At 29.6% G+C, this 16,619-nt stretch overlaps 1 protein-coding gene across 1 annotated transcript in view; it reads left to right on the forward strand.

Moving 5' to 3' along the window:
• LOC136968189 (erythroid differentiation-related factor 1) overlaps positions 1-15,942 on the forward strand; it is a 42,345-nt gene extending 26,403 nt beyond the window's left edge. The window contains exons 12-21 of the mRNA XM_067262161.1: positions 1,898-2,203; positions 4,863-5,289; positions 5,366-5,584; positions 7,017-7,217; positions 9,305-9,525; positions 9,612-9,770; positions 13,825-13,977; positions 14,063-14,213; positions 14,894-15,143; positions 15,237-15,942. Of these exons, the coding sequence (XP_067118262.1) occupies positions 1,898-2,203; positions 4,863-5,289; positions 5,366-5,584; positions 7,017-7,217; positions 9,305-9,525; positions 9,612-9,770; positions 13,825-13,977; positions 14,063-14,213; positions 14,894-15,143; positions 15,237-15,366 (2,217 nt within the window). The 3' untranslated portion in view covers positions 15,367-15,942. The remainder of the gene's footprint in view (positions 1-1,897; positions 2,204-4,862; positions 5,290-5,365; positions 5,585-7,016; positions 7,218-9,304; positions 9,526-9,611; positions 9,771-13,824; positions 13,978-14,062; positions 14,214-14,893; positions 15,144-15,236) is intronic.
• Positions 15,943-16,619: the final 677 nt, after the last annotated feature.

Genomic DNA, 16,619 nt, shown 5'->3' on the forward strand with positions numbered 1-16,619 from the left:
AAAATTATATTTCGGAAGTTACTTTTAATGTAAAATTATAACAACTAGTGCCATCTAGTTTCAAAAACGTTCTGATGCTGAAACGAGATATCTCTGGTCAACCGGTCAAGGTCAGCAGGTCGCAACCAGAGAGATGTCGAAAATAACACGGGACAGGTAAATGGATTTTATCAAAGATTTGCATGTCAAAATTTGATTTTTGCAATGTTCGCATTTCCAACTTCCCAACGAGCAATGCATGTGCAATAGTGCCTGTTTGTAGAAAGAGTGTCACCATTTTGTATTTTATTTTGACTCAGTTCTCAGTCCCCTGAGTACCTACAAGTCTGGTTTCTTTTATGCATGCATGATTTGCGCACCTAACATCTGTGTCAAATTGCAACTCCTGACATGTACTCTCCTTCATACCTGTAAGGTGATAAGCCATTGACGGCACCACGATTTTATAAACAAGACATAGTCTTGCAGTAATTTTTTGTGGAAACAATTAATAATGGAATTAATCCAAATTAAAAAGCTTAATTACAGACAAGATAAGACATATCAGTTTAGTAATATAAATATGTGAATATAAGTTATTTTGCGTGAACATATTTGTAGTACTAATGATGGGTTTTCAATAGCAATGGATTTGCCCTGTCAATATTTAAAAATATAAAAATACAACTATTGCAGAATTAAAATTATAAAATGGATAATTTGGTGCTATAAGTTTCGAGGCCAACTGCATACTGTAGCCTAGGGACACTGTTTTCTAAATGCTCCACTTAAATACTCTTATTAATAGAGAAAACAAATGCTTGCGGTATACTCATGAGTACCGTTTTACACTTACAGTTAATTTCAATCGTTTTGAGTAATTTGATGTTTAACAACATTCAGAAAAAATGATTGGCTGCATAGCAAACTATAGATGTACTACAGTCCACTGGTTTCGAAACCAGTCTGTTTTCTGGTAACTCTGTATTTCTGGAAGCCAGACAATTTCACAAACATTACCAGACCAAATATGAAATAAAGTGTCTTTTGGTCAGCAACAGATGTTAAGTGCTATCATTATTTTACTTAATAAACTGCTTTACGTTTGAATAGATATGCATTTATGTAGAATGATGGTAATTGGAAGGAATATTTATAATAACCATATCATTAAAATGATAAAGTAGTAAATAAATAAAAATAAGAGAGTATAGTCATCGCAGACAGGTTTGTCATGATAGGTTCTTTATATTAATGTGGTGTAAATATTTACACACTTATTGAGAGTATTTTTACAATTAAAATAATGTAATGTAACATAATATAATAGATTCTAAACCATAGCTATATTTGAATGATCAGATATGCTGCATAAGCCACATTGCTAACATTTGAGAACCATTCATGGCTTGTGAACCACATTTTGACCAGTGTTAATTTATAATTACAGATAAAAATTCAGTTTATGTTTGTTTTATGAGTGCAGTGATTCTCAACCACTGTGCCGTGAGATTTTTGAAGTGTGCCGCAACTGCGAATGTCCATACATAAGTGACATCAGACAAATAGTTTAATCAGTTCTACCTGCCTAGAGAACATTTGGAAATTGTAACTGGTGTTACTGGTAACTGCTGGTAGGTACCAAGGCGTTTAGAAAATGTGACCTATCTAGCCAACTGTGTTTAAAAATCACTGTTATGACGTCACCGGTTGTCCTGCGCTACTTACCGAAGTAACCGTGTGGGCCACCAAATTTTTAAATTATTAAAGTGTACTGGAACAAAAAAAAGGTTGAGAATCGTTGTTTTAGTTGTTGGAAATAAAATTCTTTTTTGACGTTTTGATTGGCATTATTTTAAAACGAATGCCATCAATTGGTTAATAATATATGATTTTTCTTGATCAATTTTTATAATAGGTAGTTACATCAATTCATTATCTCCTCTCTGATATATATGTTCCAAGCAACATCGATTTAGCTACAATTCACAATTCTGCATCTGAAGAAAGCGAAAGTAGTGACGACATCAGTGACGGCAGTATGGAGGACGAAGATGACTTGGAGAGTGATAGTAACGATAATGTTATGTCGGTCGACGTTCAGGCCCTGTGCGTTCCGCATATGCTCAAAAGAGAAGAATACAAAAAGAATGAAAAATCTTCCTTCAGGATAAGCAAAAATTGGAACGACAGATGTCATGACGCACTATCGCATGTGCTAAAAGTAAGTGTAAATTATTATTTGCTGTTATTTTGATGATGCAGTAAATTTTAGTTAAAAATAACATAGGCAAATCAAATTCTTGATTTTAATCTTTGTGTTATGCATTACAAACTGCTTATTTACTTAAATTGGAGGCTATTTATTACATGTAAAATCAGCAAGCTGTTATCATGAAACACATTTTCCCTAGTATTTTCAGACTATAACATCACAGTCTGAAAATACCACAGAAGTGTGTTTGTCGTAATAGTTTTCTGGTAAGGTGTGTGTGTGTTTAGTGCTCAACAAAGCAGTTTGAAATTTGTAATATGGACTAAGTTGGTGTTTGGATTATGTAAGTTTTAGTCTTTCTGATAAATATAGACTATGTTTTGTTTAATGTTGAATATACAAATACTGGGTATTCAAAAAGAAAATGTAACTAAAAAGACAGAAAATTGAATTTAGCACTTTATTTTTCAACATACACTTTATTTAAATTTGAAACATTTTTTCCATAAGATGTCACCACCCTTCTAAGCCCTTCTGGTAGAAATTGGTGCTTCGATTCCTAACCACTTGATTTATTTACTGCCAGCAAATGTCTTAAATGTGTTTTTTAAAATTGAAATAAAAAAAAAGTGGCAGGCCAGACGTGAATACTAATAAAACAAGGCTCAACAAGTTTATTCTTACATCATTTAATTATAAATACCGCATTCTTTTATGAAATAATAACCACTTTCTGGGAACTTTTTGAATGCCCCATGTACATTTAATCATTTTTCATATGCTGTTTACACAATAATTGTAAGCATTTTATATTAATATCAAGTTTATTATTAAAAATCAAAATCTATGACAATTACAGGACTCGTAATTTTAATATAATTTACATATTTTTTTAGAGGAATATTTACGTGCTATTTTTGACTATTTAAATTTTATAATGAAGACCAAATTGTTTTGTCAAGTGAAGCAGATGGGGAGATGGTAAATATTGTATATATAGCAGTGTAAAATACACGCACTTGAGAAGAAATATACTTGCATAACTAGATCAACAAATGATAAAATTATACTAAAAAAATTTAAATATTTTCAAGACAGATATATGTTGAAAAGCTTGTACGATCAAACCTTAGGTTACGAACTTAATTCATTTATAAAAATTATTCAGAAACGGATTTGTTCTCAAATCGAAACAAATTTTCCCATAAGAAACAATGTAGAGTGGATTAATCTGTTTCCGATTCCTAAAGCAAAGCCTTACTTTTTTACCATTTTAAGTGTATTTCATGCATAAAAATGCCTACATAATGCAATAGATAATATAGACACACGAGATATAGATAATATTATATTATATATAATATTATCTATATCTATTTTACATATAAAAAGCAAAATGTTCTCTCACTGTCAACAGAAACTAAGACCAAAGAAATGCTATAAATATAGTGTCTTAACTCTGACTACCTGGATGAAATTTAACTAAATCAATCAACACAGACAACAAGTACTGAACCCACACTTTTGGAAATATTATGTTTCAACTGATTTGATTTTAATTTAAATTAAAATTAATTAATTAATTAATTTTGATTTTATTTTTAGTTTCGGTTTAAAGGCCAGAATTTTTATTATTTTACTATGTTTAGTTTTAATTAACTGGCTACCTAGTATTAATAAATACTAGATATTAATATTATAATATATATTAATAAATTTTTGTTATTTAATTTGAATTAAACACCTTTAAACATGAATTTGTGGACGTCATTTATATTATGTGAATGTTAGTTAATGCGGTTTTTATTAATTAATTTAATTTAAATTCAATTATGATGCATACTGAAAAATGGAAGTAGATCTTACTCCTGTGAACATAGAAATATAATTTGAATAACAATGTCATTAATGATTTGTGTTGGGACGTCTAATGATGCAAGGCGATCTCGGCACCACTAACTTCTGAATCAGTAGTTCTGTTGTTGATTAGTTGAAATCATAGTATGATAAGTCTGGATTAATAGCCAAAAAATACGTAACTATAAAAGAATAAAATCTTAAAATGTTTGGTGTTCTTACAAAATGGTGTAGCATGGCTACAGAATGTTTGCATATACACGTGATCCCACCACGTATCTATAATTTTCTTTAACTGCATTATTCCATTTTACAAAAACATTTTAATCAATAAATTCAGCTATATTACAATATTAAGCCCAACGTAACATACCAAATTTAAAATACCTTAACATTCTGTTGTTAATTCTGCTGTTTTCTGTAACAGCATAGTTTAAGTGTGTTCTAATGTCAATACAGTATGCTGAGTACAAAGAGAATTTCAATGTTTTGAAAAAAATAGGAAGGTTATACTAAACATCCTAACATTTTCCACAATTGCTAAAGAAGTTTCGAGGCAGTGGATGCCCCAATCTTATCAATTCTTTGTTTAAAGTGCTGTCAAGCGTTACGTTTAGGAGCTTAGATTCAAAATGTGCCAGATCACAGGAGTTGCTGGATCAGAATATGAAGCTCTTAACTGTTAAACTGGATTAAATTTTGTATTCATTTGGTAGTATTATATCTTACAAAGTTTGATTCTAGTTCATTTAATTTGGTTTTTACCATTTATTGTTTGAAAAACTTATATAAATTTGTGATTTTATTCTAGGCTCTTCAATGCGTGTTGGAATATGATGAAGAAAAAGGAAATGAAGACGAAAATATTAAGAAACAGAACAGTAGTCAAGAACAAAAAGAAGGTGAAGTGAAAATTGCAAATCCATATCAGTCCATTCCTTTGAACTATTCTCCTCTGCATGCATTTGAAACAAATTCGGCAGGAGATGATAAAAGTTCGAACGAGGATTTCCACACAGAATGCTTCGAATCCGATAACGATAAAGCGTCTCAAACTTCTCCCGCCAATAAAAATATTACCTCCGTGCCTATAAATTCCGATTCCTGGACAAATGGCTGCCAAGTGTTGTTGCTCAGAAAAGCCGTCGAAATCTATTGTAGTATGGTAGAAATAAGTAATAAAGTAAAAAAGTATGGAGAAACTTTAAAAAATATAAAAATGGGTTTAATATGTTACGGTAAATAAGATTGGTTTTTAAAATTTTATTTGGTATTTCACATTCATATTTTATAATTAAATTTTTTTCCCCCCAGAATGTACTCAGTTTATAGTGATAAATCAAAATGCTTCTTGGTCAACCGAACCACTGGCTTATTTATTAGAATTAGCAGGCGACATTCACTTTATGATGGTGCATAATGAGCAGTATATAGATCAACAGTTACAAAAAGAAGAATTTTGCAATTTAAGCAGCCAAGATAATGATATACTGGAAATGCTGGAACATATCTGTAAAAAGAAGATATCTTATGGTATGTTTATGATAAATTTACAAAAGTATTTTAAACTAGTGAGAAATAAAATTTTATTTGGAACTAATTGTAGGTTTTTCAGGATAATTTTACACCGTACTTAGTTTGTAATAAACTGAGATAAGTATGGTATAATTTGCGTATTGTTTGGTTTTAATAATCTAGATGTGTTTTGATTATTGTGCCTTTTTTCAAACTTATCATAACAGCCACAAATGATTTAAAGTGAATGTTTTTTTATTTTACTTCGTTCCTGTGTATTAACTCCAATATGCGTTTTGGATGTATTACTCGTCCCTCCTTGTGTGCCAATGTACTCACATTAGCAACTTAAAAATTCTCATCCTTTAATAACCCAGTAAATAATAACCTGGTTGACATAACGAACCTGTTAGAATATATCATAAAAATTTTTACTCCAACTATGATAAATTTACTCGTGCGCTCTAGGATTATAATAAAATAATTTACATAATCCACTAGCTTTCTGTACAATGACCAGTTATAAACATTTTTAAAACTGTAAAAGGATTCATCCGAAGCACTACGTTACCACACCACCAACCTTTTATAAACTTTATGCTATTACTCTAAACTTTTTAAAATTCTAGTTAATTTAATAAAAAAAAAGATAATTCTTTATTGCATAAAATAAATATTGTCAATTATTTTACTAAAGTATCAACAAATTTAGCCGAACCAATCGTAGATTTAAAGCTAAAAATTGCATATTCGGCTTTAATTTACTTAAAGTAACGAGAAGTATTCTGTTGCTTTTTTTCTTAATTTGTAAACTAAGTAAGTGATTTTGGTACTGAATTTAGATTGTTTAGAACCATAGCAAACCAAGTAACCATGCTAACATTGACACATTTTTTATTATTCTCTTTCTAATATAAATGCATTTCAAATCACTGTCATATTGATTCCTCTTCGGTATTACATAATTGTAATGAATGCATTCTCGAGTGACGCATTCACGTAGCATGTTTCCATTTTAGTAGTTGTTGCATACTTTATAATGCAAATAACATATGCCTAGATGAAAACCAAGATTGACCCATGAAGAAATCTTGAAATATAATTAAAAAACTACTAAATTTAAATAGATATTTGAACATTTTTAGCAGTTTCGTGTATTTTTACAATACACGAAACTAAGTTTTTAAGTAATTTTTTTTTTAAACTGGGTTATCCTATGGAAAGAGGATTACATCCCCTGATCTGGTAGGTATATCCTGCAGCTTCTTCTACAACAACATTTAGGAAATTATATTTATGATTTTTAGATGGTTCAATATATTAAATACATTTTAATCATAGTTACTTTATTTAAATCCAGTAATTCTAATGTAGAAATAAAAATTTCTAAAGCTTATATTTTATTTTAATCTGAAATTTTATCATTAACTTGTTTTGTTTTTTGTTTTAGTATATAGTTGGGCATATAGTTGGCCTGTCGATTTGGAGAGTAGTTTGAATTTAAGTTGTAGGTGTTACGAAACTGCTCAAAATGTTTTGTGCGATAAATCAAAAAAAGATTTTGAACGTCTTGTGAAACGTCAAGGAAATATATGTAATGAATTAGGAGTGTTCTATATGAATCAAGGAACTCGTCTTTGGAATGAAACAGGTAAATATATACATATTGCATACATAAACTTTGTACGAATAGCAAAACTTTAAATAGACATATTAAGTTATAAGTATTTTGTAAGTACTTTAATAATTATAATAAGTTAAGTTTTTTAATGTATGATCACATGTAGTAGCAGTGATTTTCTGCAAATACAAATCTTTTGATGCATATTTTAAGATGGATAGATGATATCGTGGAAGTACAGCTGTGTAAAAGTTTTGGTTGAAACTTTTTCCACTTATCACAGGCTCTCAAAAATTACCTCTTATGCATATAATTGTGTAAAAATTTTTTTATTGTCACATTATTATATGCACAAGGCAGTGATTTTTCCAACTTGATGTCATGTAGGTCTCACAACTGTCACGAGAGGTACGTTTGATGTCATGTAATTTAATGGCAGTCTGCAAGTCACTACAACCTTAAATGCTTGTCTCTGTAAGATAAATCTGAGGTGCTTTTAACAGTTTAAAAGTTTCATGACTATTTTGTGCCCAAACAATACAGAAAGATAATTTTCTAGTAGTCCTTTCAAGAAATACCTCATCCCTCCTGTCATCTATTTCCAGCCAGACTAATTTCAAATTAGCCCATGTTATGACAAAGTTTGAAGGACTTCCGTAGGGAACCCAGTCAGGGACATGTCAAACAACTACCGGATAACATTAGCCTACTTTTCCATGATTATATTTAATTGATTTTTAAATAATTTTTCCTAGAGGGAATCATTAGGTGCCATCTGTTATTAAATTTAATATGGTTGGATGAGTGCCATAAGTAGAAGTTTATAGGATGAGGATGCTAGAGGCTCTGGTAGTGTAACTGGTAATGCATCCACACAATAAGCGGTAGTTGTGAGTTTGAGTCCTGCTCCAGGCTGATTCTTTTCTTCCAGAATATTCTAAATTAATTTAATTATAATTATTAAATTTAATAAGAGATGGCACCTATCACTGCACTCTAGGTCAAATTATTTAGAAATTAATTAAGTATAATCATGGAAAAGTAGTCAGATGTTATCTGATAGTCTTATTACAAATATATCTAGTTTAGAGATGTTTGTATATGGACATTATTTTGTTTACAAGTACAATAACATTATTGAAATATGGCAGCATGTGCAGAGAAGTCATAATACAGGAAATTTTGGGAATGGCAATTATATGCAGCATAATTAAACACGAGAAATCAGTGGGGAATTGCTACCTTGTGCAGACGATTGCCGACTAAGTGAAGAATTTTGGCAAAATATACGACTTCATTTTATTTAGGTGAAAAGTGAACATTATTACCAATTTCCTTTGGAATCAAATAATAAAATGAGAGAAAAAGATTTAAATTCTTTATTTGAAGAAGAAATTTCGAAAAGTATTCTTCGAAATTAATCTAATAATAAATTTAAGGTCCAATCAATTTCTTTTTACACATTTGTCTATAGTCCAGCGAAATAACTTTGTCATCAGAGTATATCAAAAACAGCCTGTGTATGATGGAGTCTCGCCCATCTTCCACGAATCATGTTTTCAATGGGACAAAAATGTCTGTCAATATGCCAGCATACTGAATGATGGTTATGGTCTCATTAATAAATGCAGCCATTTGGCATTCAATATCAAGCTTTTGGACAAATAGTAACACATTGAGGGTGAAATGATAGTTTTCACAACATGCTATAATAATAATTGTTTTTGTACCTTGTCAGTTAATTTATTATATATATAAATAAAAACAATTATATGTATATATACACACACACACATATTCTAAAATATAGACGTGACATGATATGTGAAGCATATTTCAAAATGTACTGTAATTTTTCAATTGATTAAAACATCCAAACTCTTAGTTTAGACAAAAATATGCATTCAATTTAATTTGAAACCAAATACATTTATACATTTATATAATTCTATGTAATTTATTAAATTATCTTTTAAGGAAATGTTTCATTATAGTACTGTGCTATATTGAAGGAATATCAATATCAAAATTTTGGTTTAGTACAGCCCTATTTGATTACGAAACTTTAAACAAAAATATAAAATTCAAACTGTAATTATTATTTACTTTTTTGAAAGGTAAACTAATGGATAAGATTTCAGAATTGTGGAAAAAGAGTCATTCATTTCTAGAACGTGGAATAAAGGCATTTCAGGACGTGAACGACATTGCAAACATTGCATTACTTTATTCAAATACAGGAAGGCTAATGAGACTGTGGGCGCATGCACAGATTCCAACTAATAACGACGGAACTCGTAAAGAATTTTCATCACAAGAAAGGAAATATTATAATAAGGTAAAATGTAAGATATATTATATATATTTATACACACAATAATATTTTTTATTTAACTATTGGTTCTTTATGGATATAATTTATAGGCTATCGGCTACTATAATGCAGCATCTCAAGTTTTAGATAATCATTCTAAATTTCCCGAGATATGGGATACTGTAAATTGGGAATTATCAACCACTTTATTCACTATGGCAAGCTTGTTGCAAGATTATGCACCACATTCTGCATTTGGACAAGAGGAGGTAGGTATTTAATTTACAGAAATTATTTCAGAATTTGGGTTGCAAATATTTTTATATATTCTATTTTTAATTTTATGCGACTAGTAAATATTATCCACAAAACAATTTTAAATTGAATCAAAAATAAAAACCATTCAATGTACATTTTTGAGAAAATACAAACTACTAGTTTCATGATTCTTTGGGATACAAGTTTTAAAAAGTCCAAATCTAGAACATAAATGAATATTTAAAGGCATATAAAAATGGGTACTTATTTGAATTTAAGCAAATTATTAAATTTTCTAGAAATGAAACTTTTGTAATAATCATTTCGCCCTGAAATCATGGGCTATTTTTTTACTTTCTTGGCTCCGTTATATAGGACAGAGGAAAAGTACGGCAATTGGTCAAAAAACGACCCTCCAAGATTTTCACATTTTTGGACTTTGGACTTTGAAACCTTGAGAAATGCAAAAAAATTTGGGGGTTTTTTCTGATGCGTGTTGTGTGTGGGGGACACAGTTATGTTCATCCTGTTTGAAGCTCAATAACTTTGTGCTTTTTGTTGAAAATTTCTGAAATTTTTCAGGGAGGTTTAGGGGGATTAGTGCTATTAAATTTTGGTGGTTAAACATAACTCAAGTAGGGTTAGACTTAATGACAATTTTCTTCATTATTAACATTTATAAAATCTATTCCTACCTTCAAAATTAAGTGTTTTTTCCATTTTATAATATAATTAAAATATAAAAAGTTTTTTAATAAAATATCGTAACAGGCGGCACCACACGCAGTTTTAAATGTCGCTGGATTTTTTAACCTTAATGAAACTGTTATTTATTTGTTAAAAAAGATAATTGAATTAGCTACTTTACATTATTTTTATTTCTTAAATGGTAATTTTCAATAAAAATATGTTGTTCATGAAATTTGTATGAACGAGATTAATTAGTATAAGTTGCGAAAGAGAGAATTTTTTTTCTCCAGTATGAAGAATGTAATTTGAATATACAATCTTTTTTAAATTGTAAAAGTGTTATGAAAGTACATTTCATATATTTATTACTGAAATTGAATAAAAAAGTTATTTCATTTAATTTCTGCAGTTTTAAAAATAATAATAATGTAGAATACGTGTATGGATTGAATTCCTTGTTTTTATATAGGAATGGTACTTTTTTATTTTAAAATACATTCAATGAAAATTCAATAAAATTTTCAAGAATTTATTTTTAGGAAAATTAACACAGCTTTTTCTTCAGTTTTATAATTAAAGAGTATAAATAAGACATTTTAACAACTATACTTCTTGCTGTAGACTGGATGAATTATAATTCTTTCTTCCACGAAAAACCTTGACAATCCAGTGTGTTTATACAACTGCTAACGTTTAAGTTGTCAAGTTGTTTAAAATGGATTGCCAAGGTTTTTCGTGGAAGAAAGAAAGACGTTTTAATTAACGTTTTAATCTGATACGAAAGAAAGTAAAAGCGTTTCCGAAATAATTCTAACATCAATACGTCTTTTCTGAGAAATAAATTTGAATGATGATCTGAAGAGGTATTTTGAAACTTTGCTGCTGATTTAGCAATTTGTTTATTATTATTCAGTGTAAAAGATACATAGTTACTACACTAGTGTCTGGTGTCAAAAATTAAAGCAATAACTATGTCAACACTGAAATGTAAGTAGCTGAAACTTAAGGTCACATGTAAATTGACAAAGTTTAATGCACTCTATATATATACAGTATACATATATATATATATATATATAGCAGTATTTTTTGAAGAACAGTTGTGTGCTAGGACCACTAACAGTAGTGGAATTGTTTTTGATATATTGGTATCTTATCAGACATGCATCAGAGAAGGCATTTGGATGATTCATTGCAATGGAGTGCTGTTCATTTCCGTATTTTTACCATATATACTTGTGTGTGTTGCTTTAATTTTGACACAAGCTGAAACCAAATCAAAAATTGCACAGATGTTTTTATTTCTGAATTTTAATGAGGATTGATTTCTGATTTTATCCTTGTCTACTTTGGAATTTATTTATTAATAGGACTTATTACACTGGTGTAGTTTCCATATAGTAATTAAAGGTGAACTTAGAAAAATCAAAACAAAATATAAAGATATTTTGTTTTGATTTTCTAATTGCTATACAGAAACTACACCAGTATAATAAGTCCTATTAATAAATAAAGTCCAAAGTAGACAAGGATAAAAACAGAAATCAATAAAATTAAGGACATAGAGGCAAAAAGAATTAATATTTAATGGGGATTGTTTGCATGAGGAATGTACTATAAATGTTATTGTTAGCAACATTCTGCTTAATCAAAAATTATCATCATCGTCATCTTTACCATATTATAGAAATATTAAATATTACTTAGTAATATGTTAAAGTATAGGAAAGTGTTTTTCCTTTGCCTTTCCTAGATATTAACTCTCATAACTTACAGCTTAGGGTGGTGCTTAAAATAGGGGAAAAATAAATTGCTTACTTTTTTGTGGTTCTACCCTTAAGAACCATTCCAACTGGTCTCAAATTACCACAGAAGAAATTTGAACTTGATATATTAATATTTAGAGGTAGCTCAACGACCACAAAGTTTATAGAAAGAACAGTTTATGACAGATGAACACAGGCAAGACCTGTTTTGGTAAACCAGACTTGTTTCACTTTTTTGGACAATTACAGACAAATTAAATAATCATGTAGACTCTACAATATTCAAAAACTTGATGGATTACAAACCAAAAATGCAACGAAAAAATTTTTAAACATCACAATTCACAAAATTTGAAATTTTCAGTACTATGTTCAACGTAACTTTATCAGTTTATTTTGATAGAGGCAGAGAGTGTCTTTTTCTTGCTGTCTGGATAATCTGCCTCAAACTGCTCCCTCGCTAGCTACTCTGTTTCCTTTACAGCTTGCATCTTCTTCTTCAATATCTGTGCTGCTATTTGAGGATATTAGTTCTGCTATTTCTTCACCACTTCTCTTCAAGATTTCCATTCTACGTTTTCTGTTAAGCATCTGTTCCTGTCTTTGTGCTGCTGATTGTTTTTCCTTCGCAGCTAATTTTGCATCCACACCTACCATTGACTCTTTACGTCCTTTTTCACGCTGAGCTAACAACTCACGATCCTCTGTAATTTTTATCATTTTGACTGCTCTAAGATGAGAAATGTCAAAAAGTTCATCTAGTTTACTAACGAATTTAGCCTCATTTGTTTGCTGTGTTACAGATTGTCATCCCTTGTTTTTCTTTAGTAAATGCTATTCTTCAAATGTTTGTTCTAGTTTAATTATGCAGTATTTTGGATCCATCATTAGGATTCTTGTCATTTCATAAAATATTGCCAGTTTTTTGACTGTAACAGCTGATGACCTTCTGATAGTTTGTTTCAGTTGAAGATGGTGATATAAAAACCAAGAGCCCGACATAAAGATGGTAACTTGTTTCCAGTTAATTCAGTTCCTATTGAACCAAGGAGGTACGCTTCAGGATGTTCATCTTTACTATTTGGAACCTATAAAACTTCAGTGACATTGAACTACCAGTAAATATTCACCAATGGAGTAAATTTTTGGCACGAATGTTTTCTATATATATTGGAACGGAAATAGAGGGTAGGAGGTTCACACTTACAAACTGTGAAAATAAGCTCCACCCCCTTATAGCTGGAAAATGCTCTCGCTAAAGCTTTGATTTTGACATATACTGATTAAAAAATTCATCTTCATTTAATATTTTAAAAGATTTATTTAATAATAGTAAAATTGGTTAATTTTTTAATGATTTTATCTGCATTTAGGAGCTAGCATTAACAGAATACAAACATATAAGACATAGTAAATCAGTTGCTCTTAGTAATTAACTTCAATCTAGCATCTCACTACACAGTTAAGAAATTTATTAATAATTATTAAATTGAATATATAAATTATTAGCATTTGTAGATGCTAATTTGAAATAACAATAACAATAAATAAATCATTGAATCTGAAAAGACAGTAACTTATAATACAGTTAATTTTTTTACGATTTCAGATCGAAAAGGAAGTTAATGAATTGATGCTAAAAGCATTGAAGCTCTGTGAATATAAAGATGTAGTGGGTCCAAAGCAAGCTATTTATCAGTATCGTACAGCCACTATTCATCACCGATTAGGATCATTATATCATAATTCTTATAGGAATCAGGTAAAATTTAACAGATTTTAACATAAATACTAACATATAAAAACGAAACTATCTTCTAATTATATTTACTTCTTGTAATTTTTAGATGTATAATGATTCAAGATGCAAACAGATGAGAACATTAGCTGATTCACATTACATTAAAGCTTGTACCATATTTGGCACTTTGGATCACTGCAATGAGTTTCTTAGAGCTGCTATGGAAAGAATTGGATTATGGGAACATCATTTAAATGGTAATTAATAATACATCATGCTTGTTACCATCAGATGAATTACTTGTATGAATTATAATAAATATTTTCCTCCAACACTACCAATGAGTGGAGCAAGTGCTGTGGACTGATGAATGAGGATGATGTACTATCTACAGGGGTAAATTAGCTGAATTACTTAATCTGCCTTTAACAATGGGATTTTTAAAAACAGCACTAAATAATTCAGAACCGACGAATCACGATAAGCTGTTTTCTGATTGGATGGCCATGCTTGAATATGGCAGTTTGCCCGGAGAAGGGTTTCCATACCACTACATCATTCCAACAGTGATGTTTGAAGGAAGCTCTGTTATGTTGTAGGAATGTTTGGAAGCATGTCTATGAGAGATAAGAGGTTAAAGATGGCCCAACGCCATACTGACAAATGTTAATAAGAACTACTTTCCTCATCGTATATAATATGTCTTTCAATATTTTTTCAACATAATTGAACTTAATTTGTTACCATTATTTTGTTATCAATAGCAATATCTGTTAGTTACTAAAATGCCATCAATAGAAGATGGTGTTTTAGTAACTAACGTAATTTTATCTTTAACATCAACATATTAATTGCATTTTGGATAAAGATTTATTTTTAGATTTATGTCTTCTACATTTCATTAGATATACTTATCAAATGTTTAATTTTATTGTAGCCCTGACTGGTTTCGGTTCTAAAGTGAAGACCCTTCAGATCATTTTGGAATGCATGGTTTCGGCTAGACCAGTTTTGAAATTAATAATTAAAAGAAGCGAAACCGACGTGGCCAAGGTGAATAGTCCGAGTCAGTCCGACGAAAGCGAAGAAGAAAAGAACGAACAAGATAGATTACTGTCCCTATTTGAGCAGCGTCTACAGTTTGTTTTAAAGACATTAGTGAAATGTTACAGTAATAAACCATCCAAGTAAGATTTTAAAATTTGACTTATTAATATTATAAAATTCATAACTAGTACGTTAATGTATTTAAATTTCAATGTATTTTTTTAATGTTTCAGATATAAAGACACACTTAAAATTTGGAATGAAATATACAGTGCCTGTGTACAGTCTTTTAACGATATATCTCATCAAAGTCATTTATACGATATGTTGGAAAAAATAGAACATCTCCTTCAGAATAATTAAAAAATTACGATAAGAATCTACAAAGAAAGCAGTTAAAGCCAACAAATGTCTTCTTGCATTTTTGTTTTCATTTGTCAAAAACCGAACTTTGTTCTTCCCGAAGATTCAAACTGTGTTTAAAAAAAATTATTTTTTTTAAAACTGAGGAGACATTTTAAGAAAAATTTTTCTGCTTGTATATTTTTATAAGGTGAAACAGTAGCAAAGTAATGTGAAATATTTTGTAATTTTTAATTGACATATTGTCATTCCTAAAATATAAATATATTAAAGAATTTGCGATCCTCAATCCCTTTTTTTTTTAATAAGTTCGTTATGTTATACTTTACTTAATGGATCTGGTCATCTGTGATTTAGCCTCTTGTGTTGTTATCAACATTTAACTGTAGATAATTCCTTCCTTCCTACATTCCCCCAATGTTTATTTGTGTATAAATTATGTACGATTTGATATTATTTTAAATTATACTTAGGTTAATATCTGTATATTTTTCCTTTAATGTGAAACAAATTGAAAAATATTTTTCAGTTTATGTAGAAACCAATGTTTTTAAATAATAAATTCTTTATGATCAAGATATTATTTTTTCTTAAATCATAAATACTAATCTAATGTTGGTTAATTAACACGAGCTTTGGCACATTACAGACTACATGGCTATCCACAATTATACCCAACTTGCAGTGGGATAGGAAGCAATGCTCTGGCTTAAACCCAAATCTCGTAGCAGTAAGCTAAGGATGGAATGGAAAATTTAAATTTTGACCTGTTCAGTTAACAACCTCACAGTTAAATATTATTCTTATGAAGGGAAAGGGCAGAAAAATCCTGGATTTCACTTCAAATATTTGTTAATAAAGAGCTTTAACTGAAAATAATGCTGTCAGTGATTAATTTGCTAATGTATATATTAATATATATATATATATATAAATGAAAATGTTTGTTTGTTCACTATACACTCCTAGGCCGATCGATCAACTGCTACGAAATTCGACAGTTACGTTTATATACCCCTAACTTAGATAATGTCGTACATCACACCCCAAAATATCTAATGGGATTTCTGTAAATCAATTAAATTCAATCTACTGATCTACACGTAGCGCCATCTATTGGAAAAAATTAACAATAAACTAAATATAATTTTTATAAAAAGGATATAATTTTAAAATATATACATATGTACACTTAATTACTGCGGCAATGATATAGCGCGAAATAGGTGCGCTATATAATTACTGGGACAGGT

This window comes from Centruroides vittatus, unplaced genomic scaffold (assembly GCF_030686945.1).
Source record: "Centruroides vittatus isolate TY-2023 unplaced genomic scaffold, ASM3068694v2 contig_1416, whole genome shotgun sequence".
In the NCBI taxonomy this organism is placed as follows: domain Eukaryota; kingdom Metazoa; phylum Arthropoda; class Arachnida; order Scorpiones; family Buthidae; genus Centruroides; species Centruroides vittatus.